The 23,150-nt window shown below is 41.8% G+C and overlaps 2 protein-coding genes across 3 annotated transcripts; both read right to left on the minus strand.

Annotated features, from left to right (window-relative positions):
- Positions 1–1,539: 1,539 nt before the first annotated feature.
- Positions 1,540–8,952, minus strand: LOC307086590 (protein LBH-like). Of its 2 annotated transcripts, XM_079751844.1 has the most exons (4): positions 8,808–8,952; positions 6,335–6,433; positions 3,731–3,926; positions 1,540–2,977 (listed from the first exon to the last, which is right to left on the minus strand). In XM_079751844.1, exons 2-4 carry the CDS (start codon positions 6,422–6,424, stop codon positions 2,919–2,921), a joined length of 345 nt encoding a protein of 114 aa, XP_079607970.1. In that variant the 5' UTR covers positions 6,425–6,433; positions 8,808–8,952; the 3' UTR covers positions 1,540–2,918. The 2 variants fall into 2 exon arrangements, with proteins under 2 accessions (XP_079607970.1, XP_079607971.1); XM_079751845.1 differs by lacking the exon at positions 8,808–8,952 and having other exon boundaries at positions 6,335–6,921.
- A 1,341-nt stretch (positions 8,953–10,293) lies between these two features.
- Positions 10,294–21,645, minus strand: LOC307086855 (uncharacterized protein; the record flags this gene model as incomplete). Its single annotated transcript, XM_079752202.1, has 8 exons — positions 10,294–10,574; positions 12,960–13,199; positions 14,205–14,460; positions 15,298–15,720; positions 17,254–17,549; positions 18,393–18,831; positions 19,729–19,901; positions 21,342–21,645. 8 exons carry the CDS (start codon positions 21,643–21,645, stop codon positions 10,294–10,296), a joined length of 2,412 nt encoding a protein of 803 aa, XP_079608328.1.
- Positions 21,646–23,150: the final 1,505 nt, after the last annotated feature.

Consider the following 23,150-nt stretch of genomic DNA (forward strand, 5'->3'; position numbering starts at 1 on the left):
AACACCTGGAGCACACTGCGGTGTCGCCCTATGGGTGCTGTTGTGCATCGCTTCCACTAGGAGGCGATGTCCGACACCTTTAAATCAAAAAATATATATACATGTATTATAGAGAGAGTCCAGGGTCTAAATCATCTATATTTCATTGTGTTTTATTAGGTGAAAATGTATATGTATTAAAGAGAGAATCAAATTTCTATATCATCTTTGTTTAATCGTTTTGTATAGTGTTATACAGGTATTGTATTTGATTTTATATTATTTGATTTTATAATATTCTACTGTACAGTATATAGTATTTCATGTGATACAAATGCATTTCTAAATATACATTGATTGTACATTATTTGATTGTACAGTATTTAAGTGCATTTCCTTCTATATTATTTGAGTGTGTTTGATTAAGTATTATTTCTTAGTATTTGATTATATATTATATTTGATTGTAAAGCATTTGATTGGTATTTTAATGTATAATATTTTTCACTTGGAGTATCACCTCTAAGTGGTGTTAGCCTGCTAGCTACCCACACTACGCCCAGACCAACAGCCTGTCTCTGCTGCTATTGATCCCAGAGACCCCCCCTCTCCACGGGGGGGGGGGGGGGGGGGGGGGGGCTGGTTGAGTCGACCACCCTGGAGCATCTACTTAGCTCTCTCTCTCTCTCTCTCTCTCTCTCTCTCTCTCTCTCTCTCTCTCTCTCTCTCTCTCTCTACCCCTCTCTCCCTCTATCTATCAAGTTAGAGGACCCGTTTGAAGCCTGCATGTGAGGAGATGAAAGTGGTCGGCACACTTCAACATCATCAAAACCAACCTCATGCCTCCCCCTCCCTCTCCCTCTCCCTCACTCTCTCCCCCTCCCTTCTCTAAGCATCACATCACTTTCATTTAGCTGACATCACCTATATAAGTTAATTCAGCAACGGAGATGGAACAAAAATACCCTGTATCATTGGAGTTCACAAATTCATAAAATGACCAAGGCAACTTCTTTAAGTGCTACCATATAAATACTTAGATATAAAATAATATAAGTACCATATAGAAACATGGGCTAGAGGAGGTACCGGAGCTACTTTACCATTGTTTAACCTCTTATTGCATCCATAGTGTTAAAAGACAGCCATATTGTCATGACTACATTTCTGTATTACTGAGTCATTCATCGCTAGCAGTAGTTGCTCGAGGCCATACTTGCCCTATAGTTCCCTCCTGCCACACCCTCCATCCTGTTAACCCTTCCTGCTACATATTGCCTCCTGCTACACCTTCCTTCCTTCTTTCTACACCTTCCTGATCTATGGAAGTTATTTCTAAGCATGTTGTTCATAATTGCTTTACAGATAAAGTGTGGAGAATTTTACCTGTAGAGAAATTCTTCAATCTCAAAACTGAAACATTAAAAAAATCATAACATGGTATTAGGATTTTGAGAATATTTATATTTATATAATAATCAAAGCATTTAATCGTTAAATAAATAAATAAATACAAATATCTGTCAAAGGTTTTACATTTAAATACATCTCTACGTCTATTCTGTCTAGAGTTATTGCTCATAGATTTCGAGAAACTAAAATAAATACATTCACTTTGACAATAATACATGTAACACTGTAGACATACTGGTACGGAAAAGCACTGACAAGATATACAGCCTCATAACTGTGTAGTATCCCTTTAAAACATCTGATAATTACACGTTGAAAATGGTTTCTAAACCACACAGGGTTTGGAGACTTCCTGCGTTTGGCACACATGGCTGTTCTGGTGGAACGCAGACGTTCACTGGGCTGGTTCACCACGTGTGGGGAGGGAGACTACTGGGTTAACATTAACCAATGAGTGACAACTGAATTTGATTCATCAGCTCACCATGTGATGATGTGTGTGTGTCCCTGCGGAATAGTGCCATGAAATACACTCGAAGAAGTCTTGAAGTCTGTCCATTTAAAAAAGATTCGTGCAAGTTGAGACAATTGCAGTTTGCTGCTAAGTTTAAGTCTGTGAAAATACATATTTAGAATGACTTCACACCCCAAAATCAGAGGGAGAAAGTGACAGCATCACTTTCTCCCTCTGAAAGCTGCTGGCTCCCAGAGCCGTTGAAGTTAACGCTGACGCCGGGGCTGTTGTTAGGTGTGTTTGTATGGCGACATGCTCATTCTCCAGCTTCCCTGCCTCACACCACCTCAATGTAACTTTACCGTTTTTCAACAACCTGCGACTTTCATGACTTGCAAAATTCTCTTTAAAAATTGACAAAGTTCATGTTTAATTAATAGCAGAATTCAAACTGGATTAAAAAAGGATATGTCCTTGATTACGAACATATTTTTAACAAAATCAGGTCCCATGGTGGACAGCAGATGGAAGGGACTTCTAGGATAAGGTTTCGAGGTTAACCCTAGGTTAGGTTAAGGTAAGTTTAGCCTAGGTTAACCGTAGCCCTGGGGCACTACAGTTAGGTTAGCCTAGGTTAACCCACACTCAGGGGCCCTAGTGGCGCTCTGGTGTATCGGTGATGATGCTGTCATCAGCATAGTGTCATGGTAATGATGACCATACATAGGTAATGAGAACAGGATTCTGGGACCAGGGTCAGATTCCCTGTGAAGTTACTACATACAGACAAAATGATCCTACAAACAGCAAGATTTACGCCTTAGTCAATCGCAAGATCACCAGACTGGGGAAAGTTTGACCATATTTAAGTCAACTTCTCATAAAACTCAAAAGAGTAATTAATGGAAATGTGGTGCACGATGAGTCGGCCAGGAAGGAACAGCTTTCTTCGCCTGTGCATTTTCCCCTAACCCTAACAGTGAGTTTTATGGATGTATTTGATCCGTTTACAACACAGCTTTGTGTGTGGAAGTTGTGTTTGATGGTCGGGTGGGCTCCACGTCTGAGGAGATCATTCTGTCTCCTGCTGGTCTTCCCCAGGTGGATCGGGACCCTCGACCACAGCTTTACCTGGAAGACAGAGGTCCTTCTGCTGACACACGGACAGTCAGAACCCTAACCTTAACCCTAACCTCCTAATACTGAAACCAAACCCCAGGAACATAAACCTAACCCTAACCCCAGGAACAGAACCCTAAGCCTAACCTAACCCAAGGAACATAACCCTAACCCCAGGAACAGAACCATAACCCTAACCCCAGGAACAAAACCTTAACCCTAACCTTGCACCAGGAACAGAACCCTAGCCCCAGGAACATAACCCTAACCCTAACCCCCAGAACAGAACCCTAAGCCTAACCTAACCCTAACCCTAGCCACAGGAAAAGAACCCTAACCCAAACCTAGACCCAGGAACAGAACCCTAGCTCTAGGAACAGAACCCTAGCCCCATTAACAGAACCCTAACCCTAACCCCAGGAACAGAACCCTAAGCCTAACCTAGCCCCAGGAACATAACCCTAAGCCTAACCCTAACTCTAACCTAGCCCCAGGAAGAGAACCCTAACCCTAGCCCCAGGAACAGAACCCTAACCCTAACCTAGCCCCAGGAACAGAACCCTAACCCTAACCTAGCCCCAGGAACAGAACCCTAACCCCAGGAACAGAACCCTAGCCCCAGGAACAGAACCCTAACCCCAGGAACAGAACCCTAACCCCAGGAACAGAACCCTAACCCTAAACTAGCAGATGTCTTCCTCATTTCCTACCGACTTCCCTCTCCCCATCTCTCCATCCCTCCCTCGTGCGCCTTGCCTCTCTCACCTGGGCTCTGGCCTGGAGGGGTCTGGGAGGAGGGTGGAACCGTGTGTCTGGGGTCTTGTGTTTCCGGGGAGCGTGTTTCAACGGGGGGCCAGCGTAGCTCCCCACTCTCCACCTCTGAGGAGTCCATGGGCTCCACCACGATGGAGGGAAGTCTCTTGGACAGCTTGGGGACCCTCTCATCAGGACCTGGAAACATCTGGGAAACATCAACGTGTTCACACAGTGGTCCAACTCTGGACTGACGTTGCTATAAGCTGCCGGTGCGATAAAGGCTAATGGTGCAACTAGTGCTTAATTCAAGTGGATGGGTTGTGTTCTAATCAATAATCCATGTAGATGGCAGGGCTATGGTTAGGGTTGGCCCGACCACACACCCCAGCTCCAGCGCTCCGCTCAATTACCCCAGCTGGAGCCTGGCAGCGCCATCGCTAAGAGCAACCAAAGGTCGAACAACAAAGTCCCAACCAGCTCCCTGCCGATGTCAGGAACGCAGAGTCCCGCACCGGCGTCCGCATGAGACTCAAGACTCACTGGGACGAGGTGTAGGCGGTGAAAGGGTGAGGTGTAGGTGGTGAAAGGGTTAGAAGACACATATGTATGGATCCCTCCTCCCCGAACCCTACCTGGTCCTTAATGACCTGTCTCTGCACTGTCTAACCCCTACCTGCTCCTTAATGACCTGTCTCTGTGCTGTCTAACCCCTACCTGCTCCTTAATGACCTGTCTCTGTACTGTCTAACCCCTATCTGCTCCTAAATGACCTGTCTCTGTACTGTCTAACCCCTACCTGCTCCTTAATGAACTCTCTGTACTGTCTAACCCCTACCTGCTCCTTAATGACCTGTCTCTGTACTGTCTAACCCCTATCTATTCCTTAATGAACTCTCTGTACTGTCTAACCCCTATCTATTCCTTAATGAACTCTCTGTACTGTCTAAAGGGCTCTTTATGGTCCCACCTTCCCGCAACGCAATGACCACGCAGACACTTCGACACAGTCGTGAACGCTTATAGCTCTGCGTCGGGTTTGAGTGAGCGGAACAATCACAGCCCTTGCTGCCGCGTCACCTCGATGGAAGGTTATGATTTTTGGGAGGCGCACGTCAGGCCCTTGCGGTGGACGCAAGGAGGGTCCTCAAGGACGTAAGGGGTCCATCACCCCCTTGTGTTGCGTGAACATGGAACCATAAAGGGCCCTTAACCCCTATCTGTTCCTTAATTAACCTTCATGAACCGCCCTACCTTGTTAGTCAACTTGTTAGAAATTATATATAATATAAACATATATATATACATATTGTACATCTATATATATATATATATATGATATATATATATATATACTGTATATGTCAGCTATATACTATTGGTTCATCCCAAGGTGGTGTGCTTCTCCCTCCACAGCCCCCCATTAATATTTTACTCTTCTATTTTTAGAACATCTTCTGCTCCCTCACAGCCGGACCTCCAACAGGGGCTTCAAATGTCAGGCGCTGTCGGACAAAACCTTCCCGCCCACCTACCCTCACCCTAACCCTAGCCCCGCCCCCGTTGCCAGAGGTCAAGAACCACGGTACGATGTGTCATATGTGATTGTGACGCTCGGGTCCAGGGCCTTTATTGGCTCCACACATGACACTGTTAGACGGAAGCCTTCTCCCTCTCTGGGGTCAAAGCAACAGGGTTACAGGTGATTGGTCAATCAGGTATCCTCTCAAACTCAATCCTTTTGGTCGTTTGGCAGGAGGGTATCGGAGCATCGGAGCCTTACCGGAACACAGGATTCCGGCCCAGAATTCCTGACACCGCTAAACCTTCATCTGAGCCTCTGACTCTGATGAAGACTCTGAGTGTTGAAGTGTCTCAAGTGTTGCTCTTTTCACCGAGGTGTTGAGTTTAGGAAGCAGAGAAGTCAGTGATCCACGGTCAAACTGAATTGATGAAAACTATATTTACAGACAGATCTATTGAAAACACAATGGCCAATAGGAAGGTAGTTGTTAGGGTTAGAGCTAGTTGGTTAAGGTTAAGGTTAGAGCTAGTTGTTAGGGTTATAGCTAGTTAGGTTAGGGTTAGGGCTAGTTGTTAGGGTTAGAGCTAGTTAGGTTAGAGTTAGGGGTACATCTGATGCATCATAGTGAACATGTGATGCATCATAGTGAACATGTTCTGCTATAGAGTGATGCATCATAGTGAACATGTGATGCTATAGAGTAATGCATCATAGTGAACATGTGTTGCTGTAGAGTGATGCATCATAGTGAACATGTGTTGCTGTAGAGTGATGCATCATAGTGAACATGTGTTGCTGTAGAGTGATGCATCATAGTGAACATATGGTGCTGTAGAGTGATGCACCATAGTGAACATATGGTGCTGTAGAGTGATGCACCATAGTGAACATATGATGCTATAGAGTAATGCACCATAGTGAACATGTGATGCTATAGAGTAATGCATCATGGTGAACATATGGTGCTGTAGAGTGATGCACCATAGTGAACATGTGTTGCTGTAGAGTGATGCATCATAGTGAACATATGGTGCTGTAGAGTGATGCACCATAGTGAACATGTGTTGCTGTAGTGGTACTGAGAGACCCACCTTGACAGAGCTTGCCCCCAGTTGATTCTGCCCTCCCCCAGTGCTAAAGTCCTCGTTTCCTGGCTCCAATGAACTCATCACCTCAGCCATCTCTCAGAGCTTTAATCAAATGTTTAAATAGGGGGTAAAACAAATAAGTACCTAGCAAATTCATTCATACAGGATTTTAAACCGGTTATGTGACACAGGTGGCTGCTAAGATAATACATGGTTAGCTATTGCGAGCATGCTATATACTGATAAAATAATACATAGATAACGCTAACACCCCATACACTGATAAAGTAATAAATGTTTAGCTCATGGTAGCACTTTATAGATTGCTTTGATGATACATGTTTAACTAAGGCTAGAATGAGGATACTAAGAGTACTAAGGCTTTAGGGTACAAAGGCTCTGTCTGTCTGTCTGTCTGTCTGTCTGTCTGTCTGTCTGTGTGTCTGTGTGTGTGTCTGTGTGTGTGTGTGTGTGTGTGTGTGTGTGTGCATGTGTGTGTGTGTGTCTCGAGAGCATTAACAAATAAAATGTAAATAAGTGGTGATTTATTCAGAGTTCTTGCGCCTCGTCCCTCTGCGACCTTTCATCTGTTGCTGCACCTGCACCCACTGGCTCTCCAACATGAATATGGTAGCACACACACACACACACACACACACACACACACACACGCACGCACACACACACTCACTTTAAAATGCTTGACAACTATATCAGCTACACTCACTCATAATGTGCACAGTGAATCTTGATTGTTTAAGAGCTACATTTGGACTCTTTTTACAATTTGCCGAGGATCAGTCACACATGGTCAGAAGACAAACAAATTCCAAATGTAGCTCAAAAACAGTCAAGGTGTCAGTTGTTGTATTTAGATTAGCTGTTCACAAAGAGACGTGAAAACGCACCAAACAATCTTAACTCTGGAGAAGCTGGAATGATGTATTCCAGCCACCCACTAATGACAAGTGGGAGTGTCCACTTATAAATTAGTAATTATTATTTTATGATCTGTAGTATGGTCATTCTAATATCTATTGTATGGTTGGTATTCATAATCTGTATTCATAATAAACTGTAATTTTGTCTTTTATTATCCAAGTTATTTATATTATGTAGTATAGTTATATATAATCTGTAGTTTTGTTATTTATAAGCCATAATAGTGTTGTTCATAATCTGTAGCCAATTAGCTATAATCGGTAGTGTAGTTATTTATAAACTGTACTGTAGTATGGTTATTTATAAACCGAAATTGACTGTATTAGTTGTGTAGGACAAGGCGTTAATGAGCAATGAGGTTTGCATCTGGTTTCACCTGCTAACCCTTTCAGCAGGAAGAGTAACCGTACACTGAAACCAAAGCTCATCACCACCAGAGACCGAGGTCAGCAGATTTACGTAGACCTATGCATAGTTTCAGCTAATTAGAACACAGTTGCAGTTGCGCCGTTTAGCCAACGAGGCCAACAGAGAGGCCTAGCGCCACTGGACCCGGCCTGTCTGCTGCCCCGTTCATTGCCCCATTCATCATACATTCGAAATGTACGATTTTGATGAAATGTGAGCATTTAGTTTATCGCCACAACGGAAATCTTTAAAATGCTTGCATTAGTATTTGAAGTGGTTAACGGTGAGGTGTTTTTGTATCATACTAAAACCCTGTCTCTATATTATAATTTACTTTTATGTTTCCATTAACGTTATTTAACAGATCGTTCTTTGGCAATACATGTATCCTGATCCTAGATTTGGGCAAGCGTCAATCAATGTACTAAAAAACAAACAATCTCACAAAGTTTAGCTCAAAGAGAGAGCAAAAAGCAGAGTAACTTTGATGCTGCTATATGAGTGACGCATGTCTGGGAGCTGCCTGTTTGATTTAGTTTAATTGTATATTTGTTTATAGTTCATTTCCTATAGCTATACCCTTTAATATCTATACCTTATAATATCTATACCCTATATTATCTATATCCTATCAAACCTATATGCAATAATATATTCCCTATGATATCTGACCTATCTTACCTATATCCTATAATATATACCTATAATAGATATGGCCTATTGTATCTATACCCTATAATACATATACCCAATAATAACCAATAATATATATCCCTATCATATATATAACCTATAATATACATACCCTATAATATTTATTCATAATATCTATACCCTATTATCTACCCTATTATCTATCGTATCTAGTCCTACCCTATAATATCCATAGCCTATATTATCTATACCCTACATTATCTATACCCTATAATATACATACCCTACAATATACATAGCCTATATTATATATACCTTGTAATAAACATACACTATAATATCTATACCGTACATTGTCCAAACTCCATAATGTACATACCCTTTAATATATATAGTATTGCTCTACCTCCACAATACGTTAGCAGCTCACTGATCGGTCTACGTCCGTAGAAACACAAAATTCATCACGTACCGTTTCCAGTTCGAAGTTGGAGTTCGGGGATGAGGTCCAGAGTGCGGCGGTGAGGGCTCGTGAGTCGGGCTCACCGAGGGTTGTCGGTTCCAGACCGGGATGAGTCTCTCCCGTCTGTCACGTGCTGAGTTTGCGCGATGTGCTCAGCGAGACCGAAACCTGACAAACACATCTTAAGAGATGTGTTTTACTCACTCACGCACACACACACACACACGCAAACACATGCACACGCACACACACACAAACACGCACACGCACGTACACACAAACACGCACGCGCGCGCGCGCACACAAACACACACACGCACACACACACACACACACACACACACACACACACACACACACAACCTCCTCAGTTTGTGCATTGCCTTACTACTCGTACACCTTCAGTGTCTAGTGTGTTGAAAGTTCTCCACCTTTATGTTTACATTTCATGTCTCTCTAGCAAGAAGCAAGCCGGATCCTTCTAGCTGGATCTTTGAGCTGAGACTCGCGACGAGTAGCTGAACTCTGGTTCACCCTAGTGGAAGGAGCAGAACTGTACACCTCCCCTAGTGGTAGGAGCAGAACTCTACACCACCCTACCTCTCCCTAGTGGAAGGAGCAGAACTCTACACCTCCCTACCTCCCCTAGTGGTAGAAGCAGAACTGTACACCTCCCTACCTCCCCCTAGTGGTAGAAGCAGAACTCTACACCTCTCTACCTCCCCCTAGTGGTAGAAGCAGAACTGTACACCTCCCCTAGTGGTAGAAGCAGAACTGTACACCTCCCTACCTCCCCCTAGTGGTAGAAGCAGAACTCTACACCCAGGCCTCCCTATCTGCATTTACAACCGCACCCGAGGAAGCCAGGAGACGTAAAACAGTTCATTCATTTATTGAATATTACTTTGCGACACGTTGATATACACTGACATATAATCCATATCAAAGTAAAAATAGAAAAGTAAACAAAAATAAACTCCAATGTTTATTAAAAGGGTTACATGTAAAACTGAAAAAAAATCATTATGGCAGATTAACTTTAGATTAAGAACATGAGCAACATTGTAATTATTAGGTATTTTACTGAAGCTATTGAAGCTATTTGAGTATCTTTAATGCGTACATCTTGCCAAACACGTATGCAATGTAGGCGTGGTCCGAGCATAATTCACAGTGATCTAATAAACATTGCTACGATTATTATATTTCTGCAATCATTAGATAGAGATATTATAGAGATTCTGCTGGAAAAGCACTTGAGTACAATGCATATTTACACCTTTATTATGATGCAAGTGCACTTTATGGGTCATTCTATTTTCAGGTCTATGACTTTGATTATCTATGATATTCTCTCAGATTAGGACATTGAACAGATTGAAGTACCCAAACCAATGTAGAACTACTGCATTTCTGCCTTTCTGATGATTATAACATTTTTTTTCTGTTTGCTCCTCTGCTCCCAAGGTAAACGGTTAGCTACTAACATATCTCCTTATGGGTGAGCTCCTTCAAAAAACCTCATCTTCTCTGAGTGAACTGTGTCTCTGAGCCGCTTTACGGAGCCAGCCGTATCCTCTGTGATGGGTTCCACCTGGTCCCCCGATCTGGTCAGCTGCTGGGTTATGACCACCGTTCCCCTGCTCAGAGTCCCCGTTTCCTGGCTGGAGACTTCCCTGGTGATGTGTCTCTCCACACTGGCGACGCCTGAGTGTTCTTGGGGCGCTCCTTCAAACCACGACGTAGCCTCTCTGAACTCAGGGTTCTTGGACATCTCTAAAGGGGATTGGACATTGAAGTTGGTGAGAATTGTGCTTTTCTGCACTTGTGGTGTCGCCTGGATATTGGATCTGATGACATGAATTTGATCAGACTCCAATTTGAGAGTGTCCACAGAAGAAGAGGAAACCCCTGAAGACAGGATGGTGATCATCTCAGGAAGGTTGGGTTCAAATGAGATCTGCGCACTCCTAGTAGTGGAGGTGATGATGGTGCTGTGAAGAGCTCCCAGTTCCACAGCAGCATCAGGTCCACTGTATGTGACAGTGACCTTGGATGGGGATGTGAAGGACAGACCTGTGTGCTCACTCGTGGCCGTAGAGCTGGCATCGGCGAAGGCATCAGAGGACTGGATAGAGCCGGCTGTGCTCAGATCCTCATCCAGGCTTTCGGGGCTCCTCCCCGGAGGAGTGGAAAATCCAAACCTGGGGAACTTGAACAGACCAACTGGCTCGAGATTTGGTAGAGTGTAGTTTTGTATTTTTGGTTGGGATTTAATAACCTCTTTGTTTGTGACAGATATTTCCTCATTTGAGGGGGGAGGATTTCTTTCCATTTCTTCTGTAGATGAAACATTAGATTCATCATCTATAAATTTAACTAGTTCCTGAGGTTCAACTTTGGTTTCTAATTGATCATCTTTGCACTCTGCATCAACAGGTAAGTATTCATCTTCAGGTTTAGCTTTGGAAAAGCTGAGTGTTGGCATCTTAAATGAAGGAAGTTTGAATTTGCTTGGTGAGCCATTGACTGGACTGACAGTATCAGGATTTTGAGAATCAGCGTTTGGAGCTACTGTTTTTATATCGTGGCTGGGAAACATAATATCGTCTTGACACTTTGGTTTACTAGTTTGTAACTCAGCGTTCGGATCCCTTGTCTCAAAATCCTGGCTTGTAACCTTAATACCCACTGGAATGGTTTGTTCCAAAGTTTTTATCTCTTTGTCCTGTTTCTCAACCTCTTCAGTGACGATTGGAGAGGCCAAGACATTGGTCGCTATTCCAGATCCAACAGCAATATTAACCCCCTTTTTTGTCTCCATTTCGGGAGATTGATTATCAGTCTCTTTTACACTTTGTTTTGAAAATGAGAATCTTGGTAAAGAAAACCATGGTTTCTTCACTTTCACATCTTCCTCTGGTGTACAAACTTCAAAGGCTGTCAAGGTGGCAGAAGCCTTTCCCACTTCCTTTTCTACCTCTGCTTCTTTTCCCTGGAATTCATCTGCTTTTGACAAATTTAATTCAAACTCCGGCTGCGTTACCGTTTCTGGCTTTTTTGGCTTTAAGTCTTTTCTGCCAAGATATGTCCCAGTGGTCTTTGTCATATTTACAGATGGAGCCTCAATACAAACGCTAGGTGTGGTAACTTCAAAATGTCCTTCAACCTCAGTGCCTTGACCTTCAACCTCAGAGATTTCCATTCGCCTCATCTTATCTCTTAGAAGAAAACCGTCCAGCTCTTTCAGATTGGTATCAGTCTCGTGATCCTTACTGCTAGCTTTTGAAAAAGAAAATCTTGGCAAAGAAAACCTTGTTGTTTTCAAATTAGTTTCCAGTTCTACAGAGGGAAGTGCCTCTACTAAAATGTCATTGTTTTTTCTCTCGCCTTCATCATCTGGAGAAAGGATTTCTTTTTTGGTGTCGGGTAATCGAATACCAATCTGAGGAGATTCAACGGAAGCATTTATGTCCTGGTCTTTGGTCTTTGAAAATGAAAAGGATGGAAATGCCCAGCCTGCCTGTTTCACTGAAACATGATCCTCTTTTGCACATGCCTCTAGTTCCCCAAATGCTTTAACTTCAGAAACGGCCAATTCTGGCATTTTTGATTTTACATCGAAATTTTCCGTAACTGGCTTTGACACACTGAAATCAACATCTGGTCCTTTCACTTTTGGCATTGAGAGACCCAGACTTGGCATTTTAATCTTGCTTCCTTTCCCCATTCCATCAGTTCCTGTGCTTTTAAGATCTATGGATGGTCCTTCAATAGCAACTTTGGGTGGTGTAATGTCCACTGTGGCTTTAGGGATTTTCAGCTCTGCATCAAATTTGATTTGTTTGTCAACTTCAGGCATTTCTGCAGTGATGCTTGAAGATCCTGTTCCAAATTTTGGAAGTTTGAATTTAGGCCTTTTAAATGTGGATGAACCATCAAAATCTTCTGTCTCAATCTCAGGACATTTAAATTCTAATTTAGCTGATGGTAGATTAACATCAGGTATGGTAATGTCAGCTTTAGCCTTTGGTAACGTTACGTCCACATCTGGTTTGGAAACACTGAAATCAATATCTGGTTCTTTGACCTTTGGCATTGAAATACCAAGATTTGGCATTTTCAACTGGCTTCCTTTCCCTTTACCGTCAATGCCTGTACTCTTAAGATCTATGGAAGGTCCTTCAAGATCCACATTGGGTGCTGTTATTTCCACCTTTGCTTCAGGAATGTTCAGCTCTCCATCTAATGTCATTTCTTTCTCCACCTCAGGTATTTCCACAGACACCTTTGGTGAAGCAGCTCCAAATTTGGGAAATTTGAAAGAAGGCATTTTAAATTTGGATGGAGAACCTTTACCATCTTTTAATTTTAGATCGATCTCAGGCTCTTTAACTTCAACTTTACAGGAGGACAGTTCAACGTCAGGTAGGGTAACGTCAGCCTTAGCCTTTGGTAACGTTATGTCCACATCTGGCTTGGATACACTGACGTCTATATCTGGTCCTTTAGCCTTGGGCATTGAAATACCAAGATTTGGCATTTTAAACTTGCCTCCTTTCCCTGTATCGTCAATTCCTGTACTCTTAAGATCTATGGAAGGACCTTCAATATCCACATTGGGTGCTGGTATTTCCACTCTTGCTTCAGCAATGTTCAGCTCTCCATCTAATATCATTTCTTTCTCCACCTCAGGTATTTCTACAGATATATTTGCTGAAGAAGATCCAAATTTAGGAAATTTGAATGAAGGCATTTTATATTTGGACGGAGAACCTTTACCATCTTTTAATTTTAGATCAATCTCAGGCCCTTTAACTTCTACCTTAGTGGAGGTTAGTTCAACGTCAGGTAGCGCAACTTCATATTTAGCCTCTGGTAATGTAATGTCCACCTCAGGCTTTGACACATTGAAATCCACTTCTGGTCCTTTCACTTTTGGCATTGAGAGACCCAGACTTGGCATTTTAATCTTGCTTCCTTTCCCCATTCGATCAGGTCCTGTGCTTTTCAGATCAATGGAAGATCCTTCAACTTTAACTTTGGGTGCCGTACTGTCCACTGTGGCTTTAGGGATGTTCAGCTCTGCATCAAATTTGATTTGTTTGTCAACTTCAGGCATTTCTGCAGTGATGCTTGAAGATCCTGTTCCAAATTTGGGAAGTTTGAATTTAGGCATTTTAAATGTTGATGAACCATCAAAATCATCTGTCTCAATCTCAGGCCCTTTAACTTCTACCTTAGCTGATGGTAGTTCAACATCAGGTGGTGAAACGTCAACTTCAGCCTTTGGTAATGTTATGTCTACATCTAACTTGGATGAAGTGAAATCAATATCTGGTCCTTTGACATTTCGCATTGAAATACCAAGATTTGGCATTTTAAACTTGCCTCCCTTCCCTGTACCGGCGATGCCTGTACTCTTTAGATCTATGGAAGGTGCTTCAAGATCCACATTGGGTGCTGTTATTTCCACCTTTGCTTCAGGAATGTTCAGCTCTCCATCTAATGTATATTCTTTCTTCACCTCAGGTATTTCCACAGAGATATTTGGTGAAGCAGCTCCAAATTTGGGAAATTTGAATGAAGGCATTTTAAATTTGGATGGAGACCCTTTACCATCTTTTAATTTTAGATCAATCTCAGGCCCTTTAACTTCTACCTTAGTGGAAGTTAGCTCAACGTCAGATAGGGTAATGTCAGCTTTAGCCTTTGGTAACGCCATGTCCACATCTGGCTTGGACACACTGACATCAATATCAGGTCCTTTGACCTTTGGCATTGAAATACCAAGATTTGGCATTTTAAACTTGCTTCCTTTCCCTGTACCGTCAATTCCTGTACTCTTAAGATCTATGGAAGGACCTTCAATATCCACACTGGGTGCTGGTATTTCCACTCTTGCTTCAGGAATGTCCAGCTCTCCATCTAATATCACTCCTTTCTCAACCTCAGGTATTTCCACAGATATATTTGCTGAAGAAGATCCAAATTTGGGAAATTTGAATGAAGGCATTTTATATTTGGATGGAGATCCTTTACCATCTTTTAATTTTAGATCAATCTCAGGCCCTTTAACTTCTATCTTAGTGGAGGTTAGTTCAACGTCAGGTAGGGCAACTTCATATTTAGCCTCTGGTAATGTAATGTCCACCTCTGGCTTTGACACATTGAAATCCACTTCTGGTCCTTTCACTTTTGGCATTGAGGGACCCAGACTTGGCATTTTAATCTTGCTTCCTTTCCCCATTCCATCAGGTCCTGTGCTTTTCAGATCAATGGAAGGCCCTTCAACTTTAACTTTGGGTGCCGTTAAGTCCACTGTGGCTTTAGGGATGTTCAGTTCTGCATCAAATTTGATTTGTTTGTCAACTTCAGGCATTTCTGCAGTGATGCTTGAAGATCCTGTTCCAAATTTGGGAAGTTTGAATTTAGGCATTTTAAATGTTGATGAACCATCAAAATCTTCTGTCTCAATCTCAGGCCCTTTAACTTCTACCTTAGCTGATGGTAGTTTAACGTCAGGTGGTGTAGCATCAACTTTAGCCTTTGGTATTGTTATGTCCACATCTGGCTTGGATAAAGTGAAATCAATATCTGGTCCTTTGACATTTGGCATTGAAATACCAAGATTTGGCATTTTAAACTTGCCTCCTTTCCCTGTACCGTCGATGCCTGTACTCTTAAGATCTATGGAAGGTCCTTCAAGATCCACATTGGGTGCTGTTATTTCCATCTTTGCTTCAGGAATGTTCAGCTCTCCATCTAATGTATATTCTTTCTCCACCTCAGGTATTTCCACAAAGATATTTGGTGAAGCAGCTCCAAATTTGGGAAATTTGAATGAAGGCATTTTAAATTTGGATGGAGACCCTTTATCATCTTTTAATTTTAGATCAATCTCAGGCCCTTTAACTTCTACCTTGGTGGAGGTTAGTTCAACGTCAGATAAGGTAACGTCAGCTTTAGCCTTTGGTAACGTTATGTCCACATCTGGCTTGGACACACTGACATCAATATCAGGTCCTTTGACCTTCGGCATTGAAATACCAAGATTTGGCATTTTAAACTTGCTTCCTTTCCCCATTTCATCAGGTCCTGTGCTTTTTAGATCAATGGAAGGTCCTTCAACATCAACTGTGGGTGCCGTAATGCTCGCTGTGGCTTTAGCAATTTTCAGCTCTGCATCAAATTTGATTTGTTTGTCAACTTCAGGCATTTCTGCAGTGATACTTGGAGATCCGGTTCCAAATTTGGGAAGTTTGAATTTAGGCATTTTAAATGTGGATGAACCGTCAAAATCTTCTACCTCAATCTCAGGACCTTTAACCTTAGCTGATGGTAGTTCAACATCAGAAAGGGTAACGTGAGCTTCAGCCTTTGGTAATGTTACCTCGACATCTGGCTTGGATTCACTGAAATCAATATCTGGTCCTTTGACTTGTGGCATTGAAATACCAAGATTTGGCATTTTAAACTTGCCTCCTTTCCCTATACCGTCAATTCCTCTACTCTTAAAATCTATGGAAGTTCCTTCAATGTCCACATTGGGTGCTGTTATTTCCACTCCTGCTTCAGGAATGGTCAGCTCTCCATATAAAGTAATTTCTTTTTCCACCTCAGGCATTTCCACAGACACCTTTGGTGAAGCAGCTCCAAATTTCGGAAATTTGAATGACGGCATTTTATATTTGGATGGAGAACCTTTACCATCTTTTGATTTCAGATCAATCTCAGGCCCTTTAACTTCTACCTTACTGGAGGTTAGTTCAACGTCAGGTAGGGCAACTTCATATTTAGCCTCTGGTAATGTAATGTCCACCTCTGGCTTTGATACATTGAAATCCACTTCTGGTCCTTTCACTTTTGGCATTGAGAGACCCAGACTTGGCATTTTAATCTTGCTTCCTTTCCCAATTTCACCAGGTCCTGTGCTTTTCAGATCAATGGAAGGTCCTTCAACTTCAACTTTGGGTGCCGTAATGTCCACTGTGGCTTTAGCGATGTTCAGCTCTGCATCAAATTTGATTTGTTTGTCAACTTCAGGCATTTCTGCAGTGGTGCTTGAAGATCCTGTTCCAAATTTGGGAAGTTTGAATTTAGGCATTTTAAATGTGGATGAACCATCAAAATCTTCTTTCGCAATCTCTGGCCCTTTAACTTTTACCTTAGCTGGTGGCAGTTCAACATCAGGTAGGGTAATGTCAGCTTTAGCCTTTGGTAACGTTATGTTCGCACCTGGCTTGGATACACTGAAATCAGTATCTGGTCCTGTGACACTTGGCATTGACATACCAAGATGTGGCATTTTAAACTTGCCTCCTTTACCTTTACTGTCAAAGCCTGTACTCTTAAGATCTATGGAAGGTCCTTCAACATCCACATTCGGTCCTGTTACTTCAACATTTGCTTCAGGACTGTTCAGCCCTCTTTCTAATGTAATTTCTTTCTCCACCTCAGGTATTTCCACAGAGATATTTGGTGAAGCAGCTCCAAATTTGGGAAATTTGAATGAAGGCATTTTAAATTTGGATGGAGACCCTTTACCATCTTTTAATTTTAGATCAATCTCAGGCTCTTTAACTTCAACCCCAGTGGAGGTTAGTTCAACGTCAGGTAGGGTAACGTCAGCCTTAGCCTTTGGTAACGTCATGTCCACATCTGGCTTTGATACACTGACATCAAAATCTGGTCCTTTGACCTTTGGCATTGAAATACCAAGATTTGGCATTTTAAACTTGCTTCCTTTCCCTGTACGGTCAATTCCTGTACTCTTAAGATCGATGGAAGGTCCTTCAATATCAATATTGGGTGCTGTTATTTCTACTCTTGCTTCAGGAATGTTCAGCTCTCCATCTAATGTAATTTCTTTCTCCACCTCAGGTATTCCCACAGACATATTGGCTGAAGAAGCTCCAAATTTGGGAAATTTGAATGAAGGCATTTTATATTTGGATGGAGATCCTTTACCATCTTTCAATTGTAGATCAATCTCAGGCCCTTGAACATCTACCTTAGTGGAGGTTAGTTCAACATCAGGTAGGGCAACTTCATATTTAGCCCCTGGTAATGTCATGTCCAACTCTGGCTTTGATACATTGAAATCCACTTCTGGTCCTTTCACTTTTGGCATTGAGAGACCAAGACTTGGCATTTTAATCTTGCTTCCTTTCCCCATTCCATCAAGCCCTGTGCTTTTCAGATCTAGAGAAGGTCCTTCAACTTCAACTTTGGATGTTGTAATGTCCACTGTGGCTTTAGGGATGTTCAGGTCTTCATCAAATTTGATTTGTTTGTCAACTTCTGGCATTTCTGCAGTGATGCTTGAAGATCCGGTTCCAAATTTGGGAAGTTTGAATTTAGGCATTTTAAATGTGGATGAACCATCGAAATCTTCTGTCTCAATCTCAGGCCCTTTAACTCCTATCTTAGCTGATGGTAGTTCAACATCAGGTAGGGTAACGTCAGCTTTAGCCTTTGAAAACTTTATGTTCACATCTGGCTTGGATACACTGAAATCAGTATCTGGTCCTGTGACCTTTGGCATTGAAATACCAAGATTTGGCATTTTAAACTTGCCTCCTTTCCCTGTACCGTCAATGCCTGTACTCTTAAGATCTATGGAAGGTCCTTCAAGATCCACATTGGTTGCTGTTATTTCCACCTTTGCTTCAGGAATGTTCAGCCCTCCATCTAATTTAATTTCTTTCTCCACCTCAGGTATTTCCACAGAGATATTTGGTGAAGCAGCTCCAAATTTGGGAAATTTGAATGAAGGCATTTTAAATTTGGATGGTGAACCTTTACCATCTTTTAATTTTAGATCGATCTCAGGCTCTTTAACTTCAACCTTAGTGGAGGATAGTTCAACGTCAGGTAGGGTAACGTCAGCCTTAGCCATTTGTAACGACATGTCCACATCTGGCTTAGATACACTGACATCAATATCTGGTCCTTTGACCTTTGGCATTGAAATACCAAGATTTGGCATTTTAAACTTGCCTCCTTTCACAGTACCGTCAATGCCTGTACTCTTAAGATCGATGGAAGGTCCTTCAATATCAACATTGGGTGCTGTTATTTCCACTCTTCCTTCAGGAATGTTCAGCTCTCCATCTAATGTTATTTCTTTCTCCACCTCAGGTATTTCCACAGACATATTTGCTGAAGACGCTCCAAATTTGGGGAATTTGAATGAAGGCATTTTATATTTGGATGGAGATCCTTTACCATCTTTCAATTTTAGGCCAATCTCAGGCCCTTTAACTTCTACCTTAGTCGAGGATAGTTCAACGTCAGGTAGGGCAACTTCATATTTAGCCCCTGGTAATGTAATGTCTATCTCTGGCTTTGAAACTTTGAAGTCCACTTCTGGTCCTTTCACTTTTGGCATTGAGAGACCCAGACTTGGCATTTTAATCTTGCTTCCTTTCCCTATTCCATCAGGTCCTGTGCTTTTCAGATCAATGGAAGGTCCTTCAACTTCAACTTTGGGTGTCGTTATGTCCACGGTGGCTTTCGGGATGTTCAGCTCTGCATCAAATTTGATTTGTTTGTCAACTTCAGGCATTTCTGCAGTGATGCTTGAGGGTCCTGTTCCAAATTTGGGAAGTTTGAATTTAGGCATTTTAAATGTTGATGAACCATCAAAATCTTCGGTCTCAATCTCAGGCCCTTTAACTTCTACCTTAGCTGATGGTAGTTCAACATCAGGTAGGGTAACGTCAGCTTTAGTCTTTGGTAATGTTATGTCCACATCTGGCTTGGATACACTGAAATCAATATCTGGTCCTTTGACCTTTGGCATTGAAATACCAAGATTTGGCATTTTTAACTTTCCTCCTTTCCCTGGACCATCAACGCCTGTACTCTTAAGATCTATGGAAGGTCCTTCAAGATCCACATTGGGTGATGTTATTTCCAGCTTTACTTCAGGAATGGTCAGCCCTCCATCTAATATGATTTCTTTCTCCACCTCAGGTATTTCTGCAGAGATATTTGGTGAAGCAGCTCCAAATTTGGGAAATTTGAATGAAGGCATTTTAAACTTGGATGGAGAACCTTTACCATCTTTTAATTTTAGATCAATCTCAGGCTCTTTAACTTCAACGTTAGTGGAGGATAGTTCAACATCAGGTAGGGTAATGTCAGCCTTTGCCTTTGGTAACGCCATGTCCACATCTGGCGTGGATACACTGACATCAATATCTGGTCCTTTGACCTTTGGCATTGAAATACCAAGATTTGGCATTTTAAACTTGCTTCCTTTCCCTGTACCATCAATTCCTGTACTCTTAAGATCTATGGAAGGTCCTTCAATATCAAAATTGGGTACTGTTATTTCCACTCTTCCTTCAGGAATGTTCAGCTCTCCATCTAATGTAATTTCTTTCTCTAACTCAGGTATTTTCACAGACATATTTGCTGAAGAAGTTCCAAATTTGGGAAATTTGAATGAAGGCAATTTATATTTGGATGGAGATCCTTTACCATCTTTCAATTTTAGATCAATCTCAGGCCCTTCAATTTCGACGTTAGTCGAGGTTAGTTCAACGTCAGGTAGGGCAACTTCATATTTAGCCCCTGGTAATGCAATGTCAATTTCTGGCTTTGAAACATTGAAATCCACTTCTGGTCCTCTCACTTTTGGCGTTGAGAGACCAAGACTTGGCATTTTAATCTTGCTCCCTTTCCCCATTCCATCAGGTCCTGTGCTTTTCAGCTCAATTGAAGGTCCTTCAACTTCAACTTTGGGTGTCGTTAAGTTCACTGTGGCTTTAGGGATATTCAGCTCTGCATCAAATTTGATTTGTTTTTCAACTTCAGGCATTTCTGCATTGATGCTTGAGGGTCCTGTTCCAAATTTGGGAAGTTTGAATTTAGGCATTTTAAATGTTGATGAAGCATCAAAATCTTCTGTCTCAATCTCAGGCCTTTTAACTTCTACCTTTGCTTGTGGTAGTTCAACATCCGGTAGGGTAACGTCAGCTTTAGCCTTTGTTAATGTTAGGTCCACATCTGGCTTGGATACACTGAAATCAATATCTGGTCCTTTGACCTTTGGCATTGAAATACCAAGATTTGGCATTTTAAACTTGCCTCCTTTCCCTGTACCGTCAACGCCTGTACTCTTAAGATCTATGGAAGGTCCTTCAATATCCACATTGGGTGCTTTTATGTCCACTGTGGCTTTAGGGATGTTCAGCTCTGCATTAAATTTGTTTTGTTTGTCAACTTCAGGCATTTCTGCAGTGATGTCTGAAGATCCTGTTCCAAATTTGGGAAGTTTGAATTTAGGCATTTTAAATGTTGATGAACCATCAAAATCTTCTGTCTCAATCTCAGGCCCTCTAACTTCTACCTTTGCTGATGGTAGTTCAACATCAGGTAGGGTAACGTCAGCTTTAGCCTTTGGAAACGTTATGTTCAGATCTGGCTTGGATACACTGACATCAATATCTGGTCCTGTGACCTTTGGCATTGAAATACCAAGATTTGGCATTTTAAACTTTCCTCCTTTCCCTGGACCATCAACGCCTGTACTCTTAAGATCTATGGAAGGTCCTTCAAGATCCACATTGGGTGCTGTTACTTCCAGCTTTGCTTCAGGAATGTTCAGCCCTCCTTCTAATGTAATTTCATTCTCCACCTCAGGTATTTCCACAGAGATATTTGGTGAAGCAGCTCCAAATTTGGGAAATTTGAATGAAGGCATTTTAAATTTGGATGGAGAACCTTTACCATCTTTTAATTTTAGATCAATCTCAGGCTCTTTAACTTCAACCTTAGTGGAGGTTAGTTCAACGTCAGGTAGGGTAACGTCAGCCTTAGCCTTTGGTAATGCCATGTCCACATCTGGCTTGGATACACTGACATCAATATGTGGTCCTTTGACCTCTGGCATTGAAATACCAAGATTTGGCATTTTAAACTTGCCTCCTTTCCCTGTACCGTCAATGCCTGTACTCTTAAGATCAATGGAAGGTCCTTCAATGTCCACATTGGGTGCTGTTATTTCCACTCTTCCTCCAGGAATGTTCAGCTCTCCATCTAATGTAATTTCTTTCTCCACCTCAGGTATTTCCACAGATATATTTGATGAAGCAGCTCCAAATTTGGGAAATTTGAATGACGGAATTTTAAATTTCGATGTAGAATCTTTACCATCTTTTAATCTTAGATCAATCTCAGGCCCTTTAACTTCTACCTTAGTGGAGGTTAGTTCAACGTCAGGTAAGGCAACTTCACATTTCGCCTCTGGTAATGTAATGTCCACCTCCGTCTTTGATACATTGAAATCCACTTCTGGTCCTTTCACTTTTGGCATTGAGAGACCCAGACTTGGCATTTTAATTGTGCTTCCTTTCCCCATTCCATCAGGTCCTGTGCTTTTCAGATCAATGGAAGGTCCTTCAACTTTAACTTTGGGTGCCGTAATGTCCACTGTGGCTTTAGGGATGTTCAGTTCTGCATCAAATTTAATTTGTTTGTCAACTTCAGGCATTTCTGCAGTGATGCTTGAAGAACCTGTTCCAAATTTGGGAAGTTTGAATTTAGGCATTTTAAATGTTGATGAACCATCAAAATCTTCTGTCTCAATCTCAGGCCCTTTAACTTCTACCTTTGCTGATGGTAGTTCAACATCAGGTAGGGTAACGTCAGCTTTAGCCTTTGGTAATGTTATGTCCACATCTGGCTTGGATACACTGAAATCAATATCTGGTCCTTTGACCTTTGGCATTGAAATACCAAGATTTGGCATTTTAAACTTGCCTCCTTTCCCAGTTCCGTCAATGCCTGTACTCTTAAGATCGATGGAAGGTCCTTCAATATCCACATTGGATGCTGTCATATCGACTTTTGCTTCAGGAATGTTCAGCTCTCCATCTAATGTAATTTCTTTCTCCACCTCAGGTATTTCCACAGATATATTTGATGAAGCAGCTCCAAATTTGGGAAATTTGAATGACGGCATTTTAAATTTCGATGGAGAATCTTTACCATCTTTTAATCTTAGATCAATCTCAGGCCCTTTAACTTCTACCTTAGTGGAGGTTAGTTCAACGTCAGGTAGGGCAACTTCATATTTCGCCTCTGGTAATGTAATGTCCACCTCCGTCTTTGATACATTGAAATCCACTTCTGGTCCTTTCACTTTTGGCATTGAGAGACCCAGACTTGGCATTTTAATCTTGCTTCCTTTCCCCATTCCATCAGGTCCTGTGCTTTTCAGATCAATGGAAGGTCCTTCAACTTTAACTTTGGGTGCCGTAATGTCCACTTTGGCTTTAGGGATGTTCAGTTCTGCATCAAATTTAATTTGTTTGTCAACTTCAGGCATTTCTGCAGTGA

This window comes from Pollachius pollachius (assembly GCF_949987615.1).
Source record: "Pollachius pollachius genome assembly, chromosome: 15".
Classification (NCBI taxonomy): domain Eukaryota; kingdom Metazoa; phylum Chordata; class Actinopteri; order Gadiformes; family Gadidae; genus Pollachius; species Pollachius pollachius.

What these genes read in the sequence shown, in the direction of transcription:
- LOC307086590 (XM_079751844.1), bottom strand. Translation starts at nt 6,424, where the DNA reads ATGGCTGAGGTGATGAGTTCATTGGAGCCAGGAAACGAGGACTTTAGC. An exon ending in TGGGGGCAAGCTCTGTCAAG is followed by an intron (nt 3,927 to 6,334) that starts GTGGGTCTCTCA and finishes GATGTTTCCCAG; the next exon opens with ATGTTTCCAGGTCCTGATGA. An exon ending in CCCTCCAGGCCAGAGCCCAG is followed by an intron (nt 2,978 to 3,730) that starts GTGAGAGAGGCA and finishes TCTGTCTTCCAG; the next exon opens with GTAAAGCTGTGGTCGAGGGT.